Raw genomic sequence first — 16,456 nt, 5'->3', positions numbered from 1 at the left:
AGATGAGGTGAACTGGTCAAAGTCGGACACGGCGAGCGAGGACTACCAGAATTGAAATGGCAAAAACATTGACACGGTCACACGGTCGGAGTAGCTGAAGCCGCTGAGCACGACAAAGATCATTCCAGCAGACAACAACGCGGATCTCAGAAACCAAAGATTCAGAAAGTCCTCATTAGACTGAAATAATAAACACTACGAGGTCTTAGCGTAAATAATCACACAACGCTAGCCCAGTCTTAGAAAGGAAGACATGTACACAACTAGAGAATAAGGGAAACCAACAATCTGAACTTCCCACCCACTATGCAGTTTCCAGGTTCCCTCTTTGCCTTTCACAATTCACGTACACTGCCCTGCCTTTGGTCTATTTCAGCATTAATATCAAAAACTTTTGAACAATGGTCTATCCTGATTAGGTCTAAGCTTCTAGCCGAATCTAATAGGTACATTGCAAACCAGGGGCACTTCTGCCCAAAGGACCTATAACTTCACCGTTCACCCCAAGCTACAAAACTTTACGGGGGGATTAACAAAAAAGGTTTCACCAGCATGTGTTTGTCCGTTGTGTACCACCATTGCCATCCTATTTGTCCCAATGATCTTCACGCATGCCGAACTCCCATTTCTGAGGGAGGGGACCATATATGGAGGAAAACTTTGCCAAGCAATCTGTTCTGATATCATAGTGTTTCTGGGTGTTCCGGCTAATGGCGACAGAAGAAAGCTTGGATGTATCGATAGCCCATGCAGGGTGGACATACTCCACGGTCCTTGTGGAGCTTGCATTCGCATACAGAAAATTCATGAGCAAGTCCTCACAGTTGAAGTTCTTGTGCACATAGTCCCTTCCCTCACGAGCTTTCTCATTCCAGTAAGTCGTGAAAGCAAACTCACTGTCCATGAAGGCAGCACCTGTGAGTATCAGATTGTAGCCATTCTTACCCCTAGCATACCTCTCATTCCTGTATTGCATAGGGTTGCCATCTATCATCCGGGGGTAAAAGCCCACCATCCGCTCAGGGTGTTCTCTCCAGACCCTAAATCCTTTTTCTAAGTCAGTGCAAGTCATCATGATATCATCATCCAGTTCAAAAACAGCACGGGTCTTTATCAGAGGATCAACCCTAAATCTGTTGTTAAGAGAATTGATCTCCTCAACTCGTATCCTCACAGGCACAGTAGAGTCAAATGCATCACTACTTGGAGGGGTACCTTTGTTCCAGACAACAACTATCTCCCTAACTGATTCACATCTGGAGTAGTGTTCAATGAATACTTTCAAATTCCAGATACGAGCTTCATATGTCATTGTGACCATGGTGAATTGAGAGTGTTGCCCTTGATATGTGTATGCCTCTTCAGCACCATTGCCACCACATAAGAAATGCACAGCAATGCAGACATTCACGATACCAAATAGAGCAACTACACAGAAGAAAAGCATGTTGGACCAAGTCTTTTCACTGAGCTTAGTTTTAGTAGCAGAGATATATCTGCTAATATTGGTAGAATATCTGCGGACTTTCTGGTTGAAGCGGTGCACAGAGAAGACACGGGATAATTCTGTTCTCCTTGTAAGAGGAACCCATGAACTGGGAGGAATGTAGCAACTGATTGCACCTTTCATAAAACCCACAAAAATGACAAGGGCACTGGCCAACAGGAAAGCTATGTAACCAATGAGAGAACGTCTGGTTGAATCGCCTGAAGGGACTCGATCACCATCCATTACAGCAATCCATCCACCAGATGCAAGTTGTTGTGCATCCATGTGATGGTACCTCATGCCATTCCATGCATTTCTCCCTTTCTTTGGCTCCTCTATCCCAAGATTTACAGGGACCTCTTTGTATTCTTCCTTGCTTAGCTTTTCAACTTTGTACAACTTAACCCTCCGACCATAAGTACCACTGCAATCCTGACCAGGGCGATATAATGACCCTTCAAAAACGAAGAGCCTCCCGCCATTTCGAGCTCCCAAACTTTTGTCCGATTTGTAGATAGGATTTTGCTTGTGCTCAGTCCAAGGACCAAGAGGAGAGTTACTGTACCAAATCTCAAGCTCCGCATTCTTCTCAACGCCATATCGTGTAAAATCAGAGGCAAATAGCCACCAGTATCCCTCAAATTGGACTAATGAGGCATCAATAAGTGGCTTATTGACAAGAACCTTCTCCAATGTCCATTCAAGGGGAAACTTAGTAGCACGATAAAGGCGCAGCTCCTTCTTTTTGTTTCCCTCTGGCATCATATAAATCTGAGAGAAAGAGAGTTAGTGTTTTGACCATCATAAATGGTTATTTTTTTTGTCAAGTAATAATAGATGTGAAGTTAAAGAACCTACCTCATTCTCATACTTGAACACAAAAGGATATGACAGATGCCATGCCTCATCTAGAGCAATGCCAAGAAATTCCCACGTTGCACCTTGGTTGAAGCTTCTTGCAACTCCAATATCACCTTGCATTGAGGTGGTTGTTTTTGATTCAAAGAAAAGATATAGTGTATCCCCCTAGGAGATGCATAGTACCATATCAGAATGAGAGAGCTAGCAGGTGAAAATGCAAGCCTGGAAAGTAGTATCTTAACTTAAGAATGCTACTCATTGGATGAATACTAGCAAATGATAATCAACAATGCATTCAGGTTGACAAATAGCATTTGTAAAAACTCCTCCTGCTTGGTATACTCAGTGGCAGAGCTTGATGGAAAAACAAGAGGGGGCCATTAGCACTATTTTTTTACTTAATATGCATATTTATTGATCTTAATCTCTAGTTTAATAGCTACTTAATGGAGTTTTCTATGAGCAAGGAGGGGCCATGGCCCTCTTTGGCCTACATGTAGCTCCGCCAGTGGTTATACTTATATATATTCAACCAAGGAGAAATGTCACTGAGAAGCAGACAGCGGCAGTGGACGTATACAGATCAACTTCTATATTACTGGTTTCAAACTTGCAATGTACCTAAGCAAAGCACATTCGGTGTCTATCTCAACTAGATCAGAATCCTTTCCTGAACTAAAACTCCCTAGGTACTATCTCATCATAGGCTATTAATTCATCACAAACCATGCTTACATACTATACTGCGCATCATAGAGTAGTAGACACTACATGCTGGACCTAACTTTTGTATGCCTCAACTGAGACAAGACAGTTACACAATTTTTTTGACAGGCAAGTAAGACACTGTCAAGATAATGGTATTCAGGCAACCAGCCAAACAGTACCATGTGCCTGAGTAAGTTGTCTGCATCCAGAAATCAAACATCAAACCCTCACAGTCACCCCTGCGTGGGTGCTGAATTCTGGAATGCAGCCACATCACCAGTTACAGCCAGTGAGCCTGAATTTTACTTTGTTCAACGATTTGCTCCCATAGTTTAGCTAATTTACAAATCATCCTACATCCACGCGTAGCAGAATTTCACCCCGGGGAAGAGCGGCAGAACAAAACAAGCAGCAGCAGCAGTGCCTCACCTCGATGTAGAGGAACGGGTCGGCAACGAAATTGCTCGGGTACCCCGCCTCCGTCGGGGTCGCGCAGGTCAGCACGGGGTTTGCCACCGGCCACGCCGAGCTGTTGTCATTGCTTCTCCCTTCCTGCCCAGCAAAATTACACCTCAGACAGAGTAAGAGGAAGCGCTTCAGGCGTCAACCTACCCAACGCTCGCACGAGTGGAGGAGAGCTGTTTCGAAGCTGAGCGCCGCACGCCACTCACCAGCTCGATGGGACGGAGCGCGAGAGGGCTGCTGCCGTAGAACATCCCGACCGCCCACGACCCCTCGCCGTCGGGGCGGCACCCGGCGGCGCCCGAGTCGGGGAGCCGAAACGACGATACCACCAGCCAGAAGTAGAACCCTCCGACGAGCGACGCCGCTGCCGCAGCGGCCAGCAGGAACGAGGCGGCTGGCGACCGCGCGGCCGCCGCGCGCATGCCGCTGCCGCTGCTCGGTGGCCTCATCGTTCCTCCTCGCCGCGCAGCCTGCCCAGCCATGCCCCGACGACACCCGCCACAGGCCGTGGCATCGACCGCCCGATCGGATCCCGGGCTGCCTCTGCCTCTCTCTCTCTCTCTCTCTCTCTCTGTCAGCCCGCCCGCGGCCTGCCGAGCTGGATCAACTTCACTAGGCAATTAATTAAGCGAGGAAATGCGCGGAGGAGGCGGCGGCGGCCGGCAGGGGATTAGCGGGCAATTAACGCGCGATTAATCAATCAGGCGGGCAGCTTAGCTTGCAATAAGCCAGAGCTGCCTCGCTGTCCTAGCGACGAGCTGCTTTGTGGGGGAGGTAGTGGTGGCCTGGTGGGGTGTGACGACCGACGACCAAAGTGGACGGACGGCACGGGGTGATCTGAATGCCGCGTTAGTGCTTGGACTTCTTATAGGTTGGACCGAGGAGCGAGGGAGAGGGACGGCGCCACGGCGGCGACGGCATGTTTGACATCGATTTCTCTTTTTCTCTTCGCGGTTTCAAACATTGTTCAAGGCCATTTTTAGGCCTTGTTTAGTTCCAAAATATTTTGCAAAATCGACGCCGTAGCTTTTTCGTTTGTATTTGACAAATATTGTCTAATTATGGACTAACTAGGCTCAAAAGATTCGTCTCGTCAATTTCGACCAAACTGTGCAATTAGTTTTTATTTTTGTCTATATTTAATACTTCATGCATGTGTCTAAAGATTCGATGTGACGGAAAATCTGAAAAATTTTGTAAAATTTTTTGGGAACTAAACAAGGCCTTATTCATTCCATGAATTAAAAGTATAATTAATAATATCTAGAAAATGCTTCTTATTTTATTATTAAATTATTACTTTTCAATTCATCTCAGTTTCTGGAAACCAAACATAACCTGAGAGAAAAATAGTGGAGTATCTTTCATTTCCTTTTCAGATTTTGAGATTTTTTTTTTTGTCACGGACAGGAACGTACCAGGAACTCAGGAAGGAAACGGAGAATGGCTCTTGTCGCAGTCCCACAGTGTGACTGCTCTATTTCTACCACACAATTTTTAGACCGCGTTTTGCCGGGTTAAATACTTTGGTCTTTGGTCGTCGTTGCCATGATTTTTCTGCAGCTTCCAGGACATGCCCACAGAATGATTTGGCTGTTTGGACGAGGGCCGAGGCCAGCTTTCCCGTCACGAGAACTTTCCCCCGGTACTACCCTTTCACCTTGTCCCGCAGCATAAATTTTCAAAAGGCGCCTGCGTCTAAAATATCGGTACTACGTGTGGTCAAATATTTACATTACCCTGAGTCGATGGATCAAAACCCCCGTACAGAAATGGAAGCATCCACCATACAAAGGCAAGAGCCACAAGACAAAGAGGGGAACAACCTGTATACCCTATGAGACCATATGCCACCATCTAAAAACCTTCCAACGTCCAAGCTTTGCGATGCTACGAAAGATCAGGCTCTCCACAGAATGCATCAGGCTCAAATGACCTTGCGGCAGTGTCACTGTACACTCCAGGGATAGCCCTTCCACCGGTATTAACATATGGTTCCTTTGGGTTTTCGGTGTTCACGTAAAGAAGAATGCAAAGGATCAGGGAGCCTGCCAGACCCACCAAGGTGAACTTCACTCTGTTTAGCACAGGCTTGACCTGGAGCATAAAAAGAAAAACAGTGCTTAGCAGCCAAGCAAAAGATTCTTCGCAATGATGCTATGATATTTTTTTTGGTATTGCAATTTCTGATGTTTCAGAAAACGAATGCACCAGATAACACCTAGAGTCACATGTACATCCAGTCATCCAAAGCACAGCCAAGTTCATAATATGGTCATATTCCCTGAAGGATATCACAGCTCATGCCATGTCCATGTGCTATTCAATATCATTCAATAAGCTTTATGGCATGGAGTTGATACTCAATAGAAAACAAAGAGCTAACTGATCACAAAATATGAAAAGAATGTGACATTTAAGAAGTCAATAAGAACAACTTACAGAAAATGAGCCTAGAAGTCGATCGCGAGCTAAAACTTCTGGAGTTTTAACCCATATCTGCCAAAAAGTAAGAAATGATTTTAGCACCAACAGTTAATTATGGTGCCAAATGATGAGCCAAGTATAATTAATTCCATGCATACAAAAATGTATTCAATCTCGCTCAAAAAATAATTATTCAAGAGAATACAAATACTTGTCAAGAATTAGATCAAACAAAGTGGAATTAGACCAGGGTTTTCAATTCCGGTATTAGATTTCTTTCGGTCATCAAAAATTTTTTAGAGAGTAGGAAATAATTTCCCTATTTAGTGTAATTCAAATTTTCGTATTTTTCATTCAGCCACCACCAAAATTAATGAAATTTCACCGAAATTTTGAACCCTGATCTAGACTAGAAAAGTAAAGCCAATTTATATAAGCATCATAAGAATGTGTGTACATGTTTTTCTCCCCTTTTCTGAGACAGATGTCTTCATGTTACAATAATTTAAAAGGAAGAAAATAACTCAGCAGTCCTGCATCGATGCTGAATGGGCAAGGAAGCACTTGCTATAATATGAAACAGCAGCAGATTAACGCCTCACCATTTTCTATGGCATGAATATTAATAATGTCAAGCTTGATCAAGATGAGCAAGAGAGAACAACCACAAAAGTTGTTTTGGTGGGTGAATATTGATTTTGCCCTTAAGAGCATATGCCCCGTGTGCATTACCATTGGATCACACAGGGATGCGTGTGTAGCAGGACAGATGTGCCCTCAACATTTCTCTTTCCTGCTGCACACGCATCTGAAGAGCTTCCATACAATAGGAGGGAGGTAGAGTTGCTTGAAATAGTAGGGAGAAACTATGTTATTTGAGCTAGGAAAAGGCAGACGCGTGTGATGACCAAGTTGACGTGCATGGCTCAAAGAGTCCAGCTCATTTTTATTACAAGTGACAGCAGTAGATTTCACTAATTTGGAAAAAGCCTCATGTCCAACATGACCTAGGCGGTGGTGCCAAACGTTGAAGGAAGTGCCAACAAGAAGAGCATGGGGAAGGAGCGTGCCTCAGGCTGAAAGGGGTATAGCTGCCCACTGCCCAGAGCTATTGCACCTGAAGATCAGGTTCCCAGTATGAAGATCCTTCAGCATCCTCATATGCATCCAGCAGTTTTGGTGGCACTTCCTAGATCATATTTTAGGTGAATTGCTGATTGAATGATTCTTGAAGCTTTCTAGATCATAATATTCCTTTTGTCCAATTGTTTGTTTCACTAAAACATTTCAAGGCCTAACCAAGCAGGGGAGCAGCAAGTCAGCTCTAGATAAGATCCTTGTTCTACTTAACACGGAGAACCTCAAAGTAATACAGTTCCATCTCAGCAGAGCACAATTTAGAAATTTATTCGGATCAAATACCAGAAATGGCGATCAACAGAAATGTCTCACCTGCCCATCATACCATCCCGTCTCCTCATCTGAATCAAATACGATACAGACTTCAGACTAACACAATGCAGACCAGCAGAAAGGAGAACAAAATTAGAGTTAGAATTCCTCACACTCCACTGTGGCGCTGAGCAGGCGGTTGCCAACGTAGGCCCACCCGAGGTACATCCGCACGACGGCGAGCGTGACGGCGAGGATCCCGGACCCCGTGGCGCCGAGCGCGAGGTGCAGAGCGTCGCCGCCGGCCCCGCCGCGTCCCCCGAAGGCGGCGACGGGGAGCCCGACGAAGAGCGCGACGGCGGCGCCCGTGAGCGCGAGGCGGGAGCAGTAGACGCGGAGGTCCCCCGCCGCCCAGGAGAAGGGCAGGGACGCCGCGAGCGCCTCGTACTCGTTCACGGGGCGCTGCTCCGGCGGCACCGGGCACCACTCGGTCTCCGGCGAGGAGGAGCTCCCGTTCCGCGACGGCGGCGTCGCGAGGCAGCGGCGCGGGTGCCGGAGCACCCGCCGCGCGCCGCTCGGGGGGAGGCCGGGGCTAGGGTTCGGGGGCAAGGGGAGCGGGAGGAGGCGCGCGTGGAGAGGAGCGGCCATGTGGAAGTGGAAGGGAAGGCGAGCGAGGTGTTGTGACCCGCGAAGCAACGGCTCGTCGGGTCGGCGTCGGTTTCATTCCCTTCGTGGCGTTTGCGTGGACGCCTCCTGCTCTCGCTCGCAAAGGATCCAGTTACTCGTAAGATTTTTTTTTCGGTTATACGTGGGCCTACGGCCCACTAACATGTTTTCAAGTGCAACCATGCGGTGCCCTCACCTCTTTTGGCCCATTTAAAGATAGCACAACGTCCCCTTCTAGACAGTCTAAAAATTACTTCATCACAAATTATAAGATAGTTGACTTTTTTAATTCAAGTTTGATCACTCGTATTATTTAAAAAAACTATACAAATATAGTAAAATTTAAGTCATTCTTGAAGAACTTTTATTAATAAACCAATCCACGACAAAATAAGTGATATTTTATATAAATTTTTTAATAAGACTAGTAGTCAAACTTGGAGTCAAAAAGTCAAACGTCTTATAATCTTGGATGGATTGAGTAATAGTCATTTGATATGATTGAAATAATATTTGCTGTTCATGCAGGAGTCAAAATGGCAATGGGTACCCGAAACCCGAGTACCCGACGGGTTTTACCCGATAAGGACGCGGGTATGGAATGGATTTTGTACCCGCAGGTACGTTATTAGGCGAAATCCTTTACCCATCGGGTATAGCGGGTACGGGTGTGGAATAGTAGTACCCATACCCGCGTACCGCGGGTAAGAAATACCCGCAAAATGAGTAAGCAACCTAAGCAATTTAGCCCATATAGCCCATGAACTGATTGGCTGAACGTGGGAAGTGTTGAGCGATTGGTGTGCTACTAGTGTTGCTATTAATTTGTTGGAAGTTGTTATGTTTAATTTCCTAGAAGTTGTGATATTTAACTTGCTGAAAGTTGTTATATTTCTGTTGAATTCGGGTATATTTTCGGGTACGGAATGAATTTCTTACCCGTCTGCTTTCGCGGGTAACCCGATGGAATAGGTTTTGATCTAGCGGGTGCGGGTGCGGGTGGCCAGTACCCATCGGGTACATACCCGTTGCCATTCCTATGCAGGAGAAAAATTATATTCGTGAATAAAATTTAAAGCGTTTTAGTTTCTTCGGAATAAATATATTAATAAAATTATTAATAGTTAGTCTGACTTTAACCTTATTTGAAACAACAAGAATTATAAACGTGGAGACGATATTCGCGGACAGTAGGAAATGAATTCTCTTTGAAGCTGAGCATAGGGAACGAAGGGTTATTCTCTCCAAGGGGGGCGAAAAATCTGCTCATCAGTGGTTTTGTACATCGACATGGCACTGAACATCTTTTGAAAAGAAAGCTAAAGCTGAACGTTAATCTTCAAATCAGAAGGAAAAGGTGATAAACTTTATTTCTAGACGGGCTGTTGCTGCCACGCCGCCTGTCGTTCCGCTAGCCAGGCTACTTTTCCCAAGTTCCAAAATTAATTAATTTGCTAAACATCTAGCTACGGAATCACACTGTCTTCACCACTACATTTTGATGCGATTTGCTGGGAGGTTTTTGCCCACAAGCCAGTCTCAAGATGACAGAGGAGACGTACGGCACGCATTAGTTTAGTGCTTCTCTAATTATGCTGCTGCAGAAGATGCCTCCGTGTGACGAGCCTCTGTCTAATTATGCTTCCACTAAGCAACATCAGATGTCGGATGACAAATATCTAGTAATCACAATGTGCATCAAACGAATCAATTATATTCTAACAACAGACTAATCCTATGTAAACTGTTTTTATTTTATTCTAAAGTAAACCATACTAAGTTCAATCGTTTTTTCGGTAAGGTCGGTAGAGAAGAATGATATTAATATTTACCGCACCAAGAAAGAACTATATGAAAAATATATTTTATAACGACCTAACAATACCCATTTAATATTAAAAGTATTACTTGTCTATAAACTTATTAAAAAATCAAATAGTTTGACTTAGAAAAAAACAAAAGTGTTTTGTACTTTTTTTTAACTAAAGTATTTGTACTTGGAACGGAGATAGTAGAATGATCGAACTCACTTCCTCTAAGAGACTCACTTTCCATTAATAAGACATGATTTTTAATGGTTGTTATTATGGGGAAGGCTTTTACTACTTGCTACGCACATATTCTAATTCTAAGAAAAAATAGTTGGATTTATACTAGAATGCACAACCCTAATTAAGCAATTGCCAGTGAAGATGAAAACAAAGAAGAAAATGGTTCACCTAGTTATATAAACCTATAACTTTGTAAAACTTTATTATGTATGTGACATTCGCTCAAATCAGGTAGTTCGGCTGATGGTTTCTGTGGTTGTTGCTGATGTTGATTTGTTATAAAAAAACATTATTTTATAGTTAAAAATAGTGTTAATTCTAGCTGATAAACTCAAGAAAACTAGGCAGCTCGGCACTACCCAAACTTGACAGGGAACGTAAAAGGTAGAGCAACAGCGCCACTTATTACCTTTGCTCTGGATTTGCCACCTAGATAATGCGTGATGGTGAACCAAACGTCGCCTTTGTAGGAGTATTCATTCGCTTTTTCCTCACGAAGCAATCCTTACCAAACAGGCAAATACCAAATATACTACCAATGGTACTCGTTTACATCTCCTGACCAGGTCAGCACTTGGCGCTATCAAATCCCAAGCTCGGTGGCGCAGGCTCTCCAAATCCAGACCGTTCATCCGATGCAAACCACGCGAACTAACGGCGGATCGCAAGGAAAGCCTCTCCACCGGGGCCCACCCGAATCCGGGACCCACACGTCATGGTAACGGAGCGGGACAGACGGGGTGAGCGTAGCGGCTGCTGCCACCCGCTCCCCAGGTGCATGCACCTTCCCCCTCCCCCCCTAGCTTTTCTCCTCCTCCCCCGCACGCTATAAACTGCAGCTGCCGCGCTGCGCCACCCCGATGCGTCAAACACTTGACCTGCACTCCGACAGCGGCGGTGGCGTCCCAATCCTGTCCACCCACCCAATGCGGCCGCTGAGGAGGATCCACCTGCTGCTGCTGCTTCTCCTTCTCCTTCTAGTGAGTTCCCTTGGCTTCGCCGCTTTCCAGGTTGCAGCTCAGATCTTCCCACCCCTCGCCTGAGAAAATTTTTGGTTGTTTCTTCAGTCATCGGGAGGTGAGCTTCCAGCCAGTTCCAGGAGGGCATTTCTCGTTTTGCCTGCGATTGGGGGTTTCCGTTTAGTGCATTATTACTGCTAGCGCAATATAGCTTCTAGGGTCCTTGGGTCGTTGCTCTCGTAGAAGGGGAGGACGGATGAGGAGATGCGTGGGCTCTGGAACTGGAACAGTGTTGCTGTCGCGTAAAGAGAAGTAACGGGTGACGGAGTTTGCATAGAAGACGGTGTGTAGTTTGCAAGATTGTTTACTGTGTTATGATAATCTGATGTGCTTATAGTTGTCAGATGTTCTCGGCAGAGATTCAGAACTTTAGATGACTGTTCAGTTTGCATTGCCCTGCCCCAGAAGTACACTGTACAGAGCCAAAAATATCTGAATCATGTTTGCGTGTGTAACCGATCAATAGGAAAGCGATGGGCGATGTCATGATAATAACGCGCCGGGGACTGTTTTGGTGGTGGACTTCAGAGTAGAGTATAGAAATGAAGGCCAACGGGTCGGTGGAAATGGCATGCAAAAGCGGCTCAAATCAGTCTGAAACTCTGAAATCCTGGCTACTGTCTTTAAGTGAACAAACACTTAGGAGTACCTGATAAATGGTTTTTTTTAAGCTTATGCTCCTGCTTGCAACATCTGAATATTCTATTTTTCTCACGTGTGTGTTAGTCTTAATAAAACTTTGAATTTCAGGCGTGCACTTCATCTATATGCTCGTGTCTTCTCAGTTCCGTTGTTATTTGGTTACTAACAAACCGGTAACATTGTTATGGCAGCGAGACGTAGTAGTGAACTAGTGACTGCAGTAGTAAAGTTATTTCAGGTACTTAATTATCACCTCTATAGCTGGGTGAATGAATATCTGCATGATGAAAGGCAAATCAAATGCTACTTGTCGTCCCAGTCCTACTTCTCTTTATCCTTTTAGTCAGTGTTTGACATTTTTGATAACTTGTCATTGTCATACTGATCTCTGAAGATCTGCTGCTACCATACTTCAATCCTGTATTGTCATCTTCTTTTGAAAAAAAGAAAGGTCATGTCGTTGTTTTCGTAAAGCTACTGTTATGAACGTGGTATTTTTGGGTAGATAACTAGGCCTTATGCTTTGCAAAGAGCTTTGGGATAACTAGGCCTTATGCTTTGCCAAGAGCTTGAGAGATTGAGGGAGACTAGAATTGTTTCTTCATAATTCATTGCTTGATTTCCATTGTGCCCCATGAGCTGAATATAAAAGGTACATAGGACTAACACCTCTTGTGCCTAGACAATATGGTACTATTCCTATAGACAAATAACTAAGAGAGACACTAATTAACACTAATGGGCTTAAGGCCCAACTAGGACACTTGCGCCCTATGGCGCCCCTCTTTATGCCCATGACATCTCCCCGCCCTTGGAGACCCAGCTCGTCCTCGAGCTGGAGAGCTGACGCGAAATAGGGTTAAGCCTTTTACATCTCGGCTTCCCCTTTTTATTGAATACTAAAATAAAATACAAGGATATCCACCTGGATCCCATGGGAAGAGCGCCTCTGCTGGCTTCATGTAGGCTGAAGGGTGGAGTGTGAAGCAGCTGGCTCTTATGCTGAAAGTGTCTAGCACCACGGCAGGCACAAGGATGAATGAGATAGCCTTTGATGCCTGATGCTGGATGCTGATGCGAGGTCGCTGCACTGGAAACACCCATACTTGGACCTCCACTGCAATTGGAGCCGCAGGCCGTATCGGCGAGTCCGAGTGGATGAACACGTACGACAACGTCGAGCTGAGGAGCATGCGTATCTGCCGCACCATGCGACGAACAAGAATTCCTCGCACTGCTGCCTGGAGGCGCACCGTTGCTTGCTCCTTCGATGCTTTTGTGGCACGAAGAGCCTGCACTCGGCGACGTGTCAGGAGTCTCCGTGTTGCTGCCTGGAGACGTACAGCCGCCCGGCATTCACGGTCCTTCTTATCCTTTGCGTTGAGCAACTCCTTGATCCGATCCAGCTGCGTGAATATATCAGCAAAGATGCGGGAAGTGTCGTTGGCAGCAGGGGACACATGGTGGAGCAGGTCGGGGCACGGGGGCGATGTGAAGCGCAGGTGCAGGAGCTCGGTGAAGCGACGCCACGCCGGGGTGCCTTCAGCGTGCTGGACTTGTAGGAACCAAACCCGGGCGTCATCTTCCAAATTACGGGAAACCAGTCATACCTTTTCTTCCTCCATGATGCGCTCTCTGCGGAAGTAGGAGTCGCACTGGTTGACGAAGCCCACAGGATCAGATTTCCCTGCAAATTTAGGGAAATCCATCGAGGCAAAGCGTGGCAGCGGCGGTGTGCTGTGGCGGATCTGGATCGATGATTGTGGCGGCAGTGGATGGTGGTGATGGGGCTGTGGCGCGGCGGCTGTGGTGATGGGGGTGCGGCGGCGGCTGGTGGCGTTGTTGTGGCGGCACGACACGATGGATGAGGTAGGCGACGCGGCGATCTGGATCGGTATCTTTTTTTTTTGGAAACAGCTGATGGAGGATCGGAAGTGCTGGAGGATTCGGCTGATGGAGGAGGATCGCTGGACTCTATCTGATACCAGATGTTATGAACGTGGTATTTTTGGGAGATAACTAGGCCTTATGCTTTGCCAAGAGCTTTGGGATAACTAGGCCTTATGCTTTGCCAAGAGCTTGAGAGATTGAGGGAGACTAGAATTGTTTCTTCATAATTCATTGCTTGATTTCTATTGTGCCCCATGGGCTGAATATAAAAGGTACATAGGACTAACACCTCTTGTGTCTAGACAATATGGTACTATTCCTATAGAAAAATAACTAAGAGAGACACTAATTAAGGCCCAACTAGGACACTTGCGCCCTATGGCGCCCCTCTTTATGCCCATGACATCTACAGAGGCGCCCTATATTATGTGGGCATCATTTGTAAATGTTTTTTTTTCCTGACTAAGAGTAGAATGTTCAATGATCACACAAGTTAATGTGCACAACTTGAGTGGGCTCGATCTTTTTCAGGTTGAGAGACCATGACATGGAACAGCAGTAGCAGATTATATTTAGTAGCACAAGGAGCATTTGTGTAGCTGAAAGGATTTGCCTTCAATGGATCTTGAAGCTACTGCTGCTGATGAAGTATTCAGTTCAAATGACGAGATGCAGACGTTGTGGCCTCTGGGACAAGTAGACCCAAAGAGTGCGAGGTTCCCTTGTTGCATCGTGTGGACTCCTCTCCCGGTAGTTTCCTGGCTGGCTCCCTACATAGGGCACGTGGGGATTGCCCGGGAGGATGGAACTGTCTTGGACTTTGCAGGTTCGAATTTAGTGAGTGTGGATGATCTTGCTTATGGTTCTGTCGCCAGATGCCTGCAGCTTGACAGGGCAAAGGTATGAACTTTGCTCAATCCCAGATTTGAGCTTTTTATGTTAATATATATAGCTTTAGGACCACGGGAACTAATGTGCAATGAGAACTATCTATCCTAGAATTTAGAAAGCATGCTGACTCTGCTTCAAGCCACATTTCTGTTTTTTATTGGCATGGCATACTGAAACTCTGGAACTATATATAGCGAACAAAAAACACCAGTACTCCACACTATGGATTTTCTTTTTGAGGAAACACACTATGGAATTTCAATATTAACACGGTGTCGTTGTGATATTCAGTTCAGTACGTTTCTCGTCTCAGTAAACTATAATCATCATTTGTTGGTAGGCATGCATGTTTCCTGAACTTACCCAGTCAGACAGACGGTTTTCATTTATGCAGAACAATTCTGATTAATTCTTCAGAAATTCAAATGCAAAACAGTCCTGATCAGTTGTGCACATGCATGCTCTTAAAACCCTGTGTTTGCAAACTACAAGACAACCCACTACACACATCTGTCACCCTAACATTCAGTATCTTTCCATGCCTAAATGCTGCTTATTTTCCACTGAGACCAAACCACTATACACAATTTTGTCCATCTCTACCTGATAGCCTGCTACTCCAGTTCTGTTCTTTTGTCCATAGGAGTACCCTTTTTCATACTATATGGTTTGGTTTGCAACGTGCGCGGTCCACGCACGGTTCAAACAACACGAGTTACACGTGTGTCTGTATATATGTGTCTTCATCGGGCACATAGGAGTACTCTTCTTCACCATTTGCGAGCTTGAACAGCTAATGAGTTGGTTCTTTGCTGCGTTGCCTGTGGACAACCCAGTGCTGCTTCCCTGCCAACCTGGCGGCGCACGTGTGTGCGAGGTCCCACGAGCACTCGGAGGCCGGGACGGCGATCTCGTGGGACGACGCGCTGCGGTCGGCGGCGCGGCGCTTCGAGCACAAGTGCTACAACCTCTTCACCTGCAACAGCCACTCGTTCGTGGCCGACTGCCTGAACCGGCTCGCCTACGGCGGCTCCGTGGGGTGGAACGTGCTGAACCTGGCGGCGCTCGTCTGGCTGCGCGGCCGGTGGCTGGACCCCATGGCCGCTGTCCGGTCCTTCCTCCCGTTCGCCGTCGTCTCCTGCGTCGGCGTCCTGATGGCCGGCTGGTCCTTCCTCCTGGGCATGGCCGCGTTCACTCTGCTCCTGCTCGGCTGGTTCGTGATCACCGTCTACTGCATGAAGGGCCTGGTCGGCTGACGCACGCTGACTTGGAGCCGAACGTGTTCATTTGAATTTTGAGTATTCTCTTGTTAGTGTTTAGTGTTTGGTGAGTCATTATTCAGCTGTTGCCTCTAACTATATGATCAACATGTGCCCTCGTCAGTCACCATGTAAGCATAGCATAGAGATAGAGGCCGCGCCCGCGTTGCATGTCTCGCGCTGCCAGGAGCTTAGGACACTGGGAACTAGCAGTGTCGCCACCACATCATACTTGGTCGGCTAGGGTAAGAGATTTAGGAATGAGGATTATGGAATTGCCTCCCACTCATGCCTCGTTCACTCAAATGAAAAAAATACTTTTATTATACATGTTGCCATGTGCATATTTCCTTGTTTAGATAAAAAAGTTTTTGGTTTTTGGATGAACTAAACAAGGCCTTATTTTGGAAAAGAGTTTAGAAATAAGATATGATTTGTACTAATATTTAGTGACATGAGTCAATATGTATGTGGTCTGAAGATAAATAATTAGGTTCTCATTTGTAGAAACAACAAAATAGAATAATTTCGGTAATCGAGCTAACATAGAACCTGTGTGAAAAAATAAATACAAGTATATATTAAAAAGAATGAGAGATAAATTTTATTTGCTAAATATAGAAATACTAATATATTTGATATACATATATATAAATATACCTATATATACTTAGTGCATAAAAAAGTTGGGTATTC

General features: G+C 45.6%; 3 protein-coding genes across 4 annotated transcripts; 1 reads left to right on the top strand and 2 right to left on the bottom strand.

Moving 5' to 3' along the window:
• LOC8061073 (glycosyltransferase family protein 64 protein C5) lies at nt 147–4,369 on the bottom strand. Its single transcript, XM_002440108.2, has 4 exons — nt 3,730–4,369; nt 3,488–3,610; nt 2,348–2,515; nt 147–2,260 (listed from the first exon to the last, which is right to left on the bottom strand). Exons 1-4 carry the CDS (start codon nt 4,003–4,005, stop codon nt 587–589), a joined length of 2,241 nt encoding a protein of 746 aa, XP_002440153.1. The 5' UTR covers nt 4,006–4,369; the 3' UTR covers nt 147–586.
• Nucleotides 5,202–8,080, bottom strand: LOC8061072 (uncharacterized protein ycf36). Its single transcript, XM_002440107.2, has 4 exons — nt 7,516–8,080; nt 7,403–7,431; nt 5,966–6,022; nt 5,202–5,620 (listed from the first exon to the last, which is right to left on the bottom strand). The coding sequence occupies exons 1-4, from the start codon at nt 7,988–7,990 to the stop codon at nt 5,414–5,416; spliced, it is 768 nt and encodes a 255-aa protein (XP_002440152.1). The 5' UTR covers nt 7,991–8,080; the 3' UTR covers nt 5,202–5,413.
• Nucleotides 10,891–16,090, top strand: LOC110430341 (protein REVERSION-TO-ETHYLENE SENSITIVITY1-like). Of its 2 annotated transcripts, XM_021447918.1 has the most exons (4): nt 10,899–11,039; nt 11,127–11,136; nt 14,142–14,510; nt 15,338–16,090. In XM_021447918.1, exons 3-4 carry the CDS (start codon nt 14,229–14,231, stop codon nt 15,755–15,757), a joined length of 702 nt encoding a protein of 233 aa, XP_021303593.1. In that variant the 5' UTR covers nt 10,899–11,039; nt 11,127–11,136; nt 14,142–14,228; the 3' UTR covers nt 15,758–16,090. The 2 variants fall into 2 exon arrangements, with proteins under 2 accessions (XP_021303592.1, XP_021303593.1); XM_021447917.1 differs by lacking the exon at nt 11,127–11,136 and having other exon boundaries at nt 10,891–11,039.

The sequence above is a fragment of the Sorghum bicolor genome, chromosome 9 (assembly GCF_000003195.3).
Source record: "Sorghum bicolor cultivar BTx623 chromosome 9, Sorghum_bicolor_NCBIv3, whole genome shotgun sequence".
Lineage (NCBI taxonomy): Eukaryota > Viridiplantae > Streptophyta > Magnoliopsida > Poales > Poaceae > Sorghum > Sorghum bicolor.
The sequence above is the reverse complement of the archived record's forward strand: the minus strand, read 5'-3'. Positions and strand labels throughout refer to the sequence as shown.

Bases quoted from the DNA above. Each gene is read 5' to 3' on its own strand.
- LOC8061073 (XM_002440108.2), bottom strand. From the start codon at position 4,005: ATGGCTGGGCAGGCTGCGCGGCGAGGAGGAACGATGAGGCCACCGAGC. The intron at 3,611-3,729 runs GTGAGTGGCGTG...TTTGCTGGGCAG, and splicing joins CGCTCCGTCCCATCGAGCTG to GAAGGGAGAAGCAATGACAA. The intron at 2,261-2,347 runs GTAGGTTCTTTA...TCTTTCTCTCAG, and splicing joins TGTTCAAGTATGAGAATGAG to ATTTATATGATGCCAGAGGG.
- LOC8061072 (XM_002440107.2), bottom strand. From the start codon at position 7,990: ATGGCCGCTCCTCTCCACGCGCGCCTCCTCCCGCTCCCCTTGCCCCCG. The intron at 7,432-7,515 runs GTGAGGAATTCT...TATTTGATTCAG, and splicing joins GCTCAGCGCCACAGTGGAGT to ATGAGGAGACGGGATGGTAT. The intron at 6,023-7,402 runs GTGAGACATTTC...ACTTTTTGGCAG, and splicing joins CGGGATGGTATGATGGGCAG to ATATGGGTTAAAACTCCAGA.
- LOC110430341 (XM_021447917.1), top strand. From the start codon at position 14,229: ATGGATCTTGAAGCTACTGCTGCTGATGAAGTATTCAGTTCAAATGAC. The intron at 14,511-15,337 runs GTATGAACTTTG...TGGACAACCCAG, and splicing joins TGCAGCTTGACAGGGCAAAG to TGCTGCTTCCCTGCCAACCT.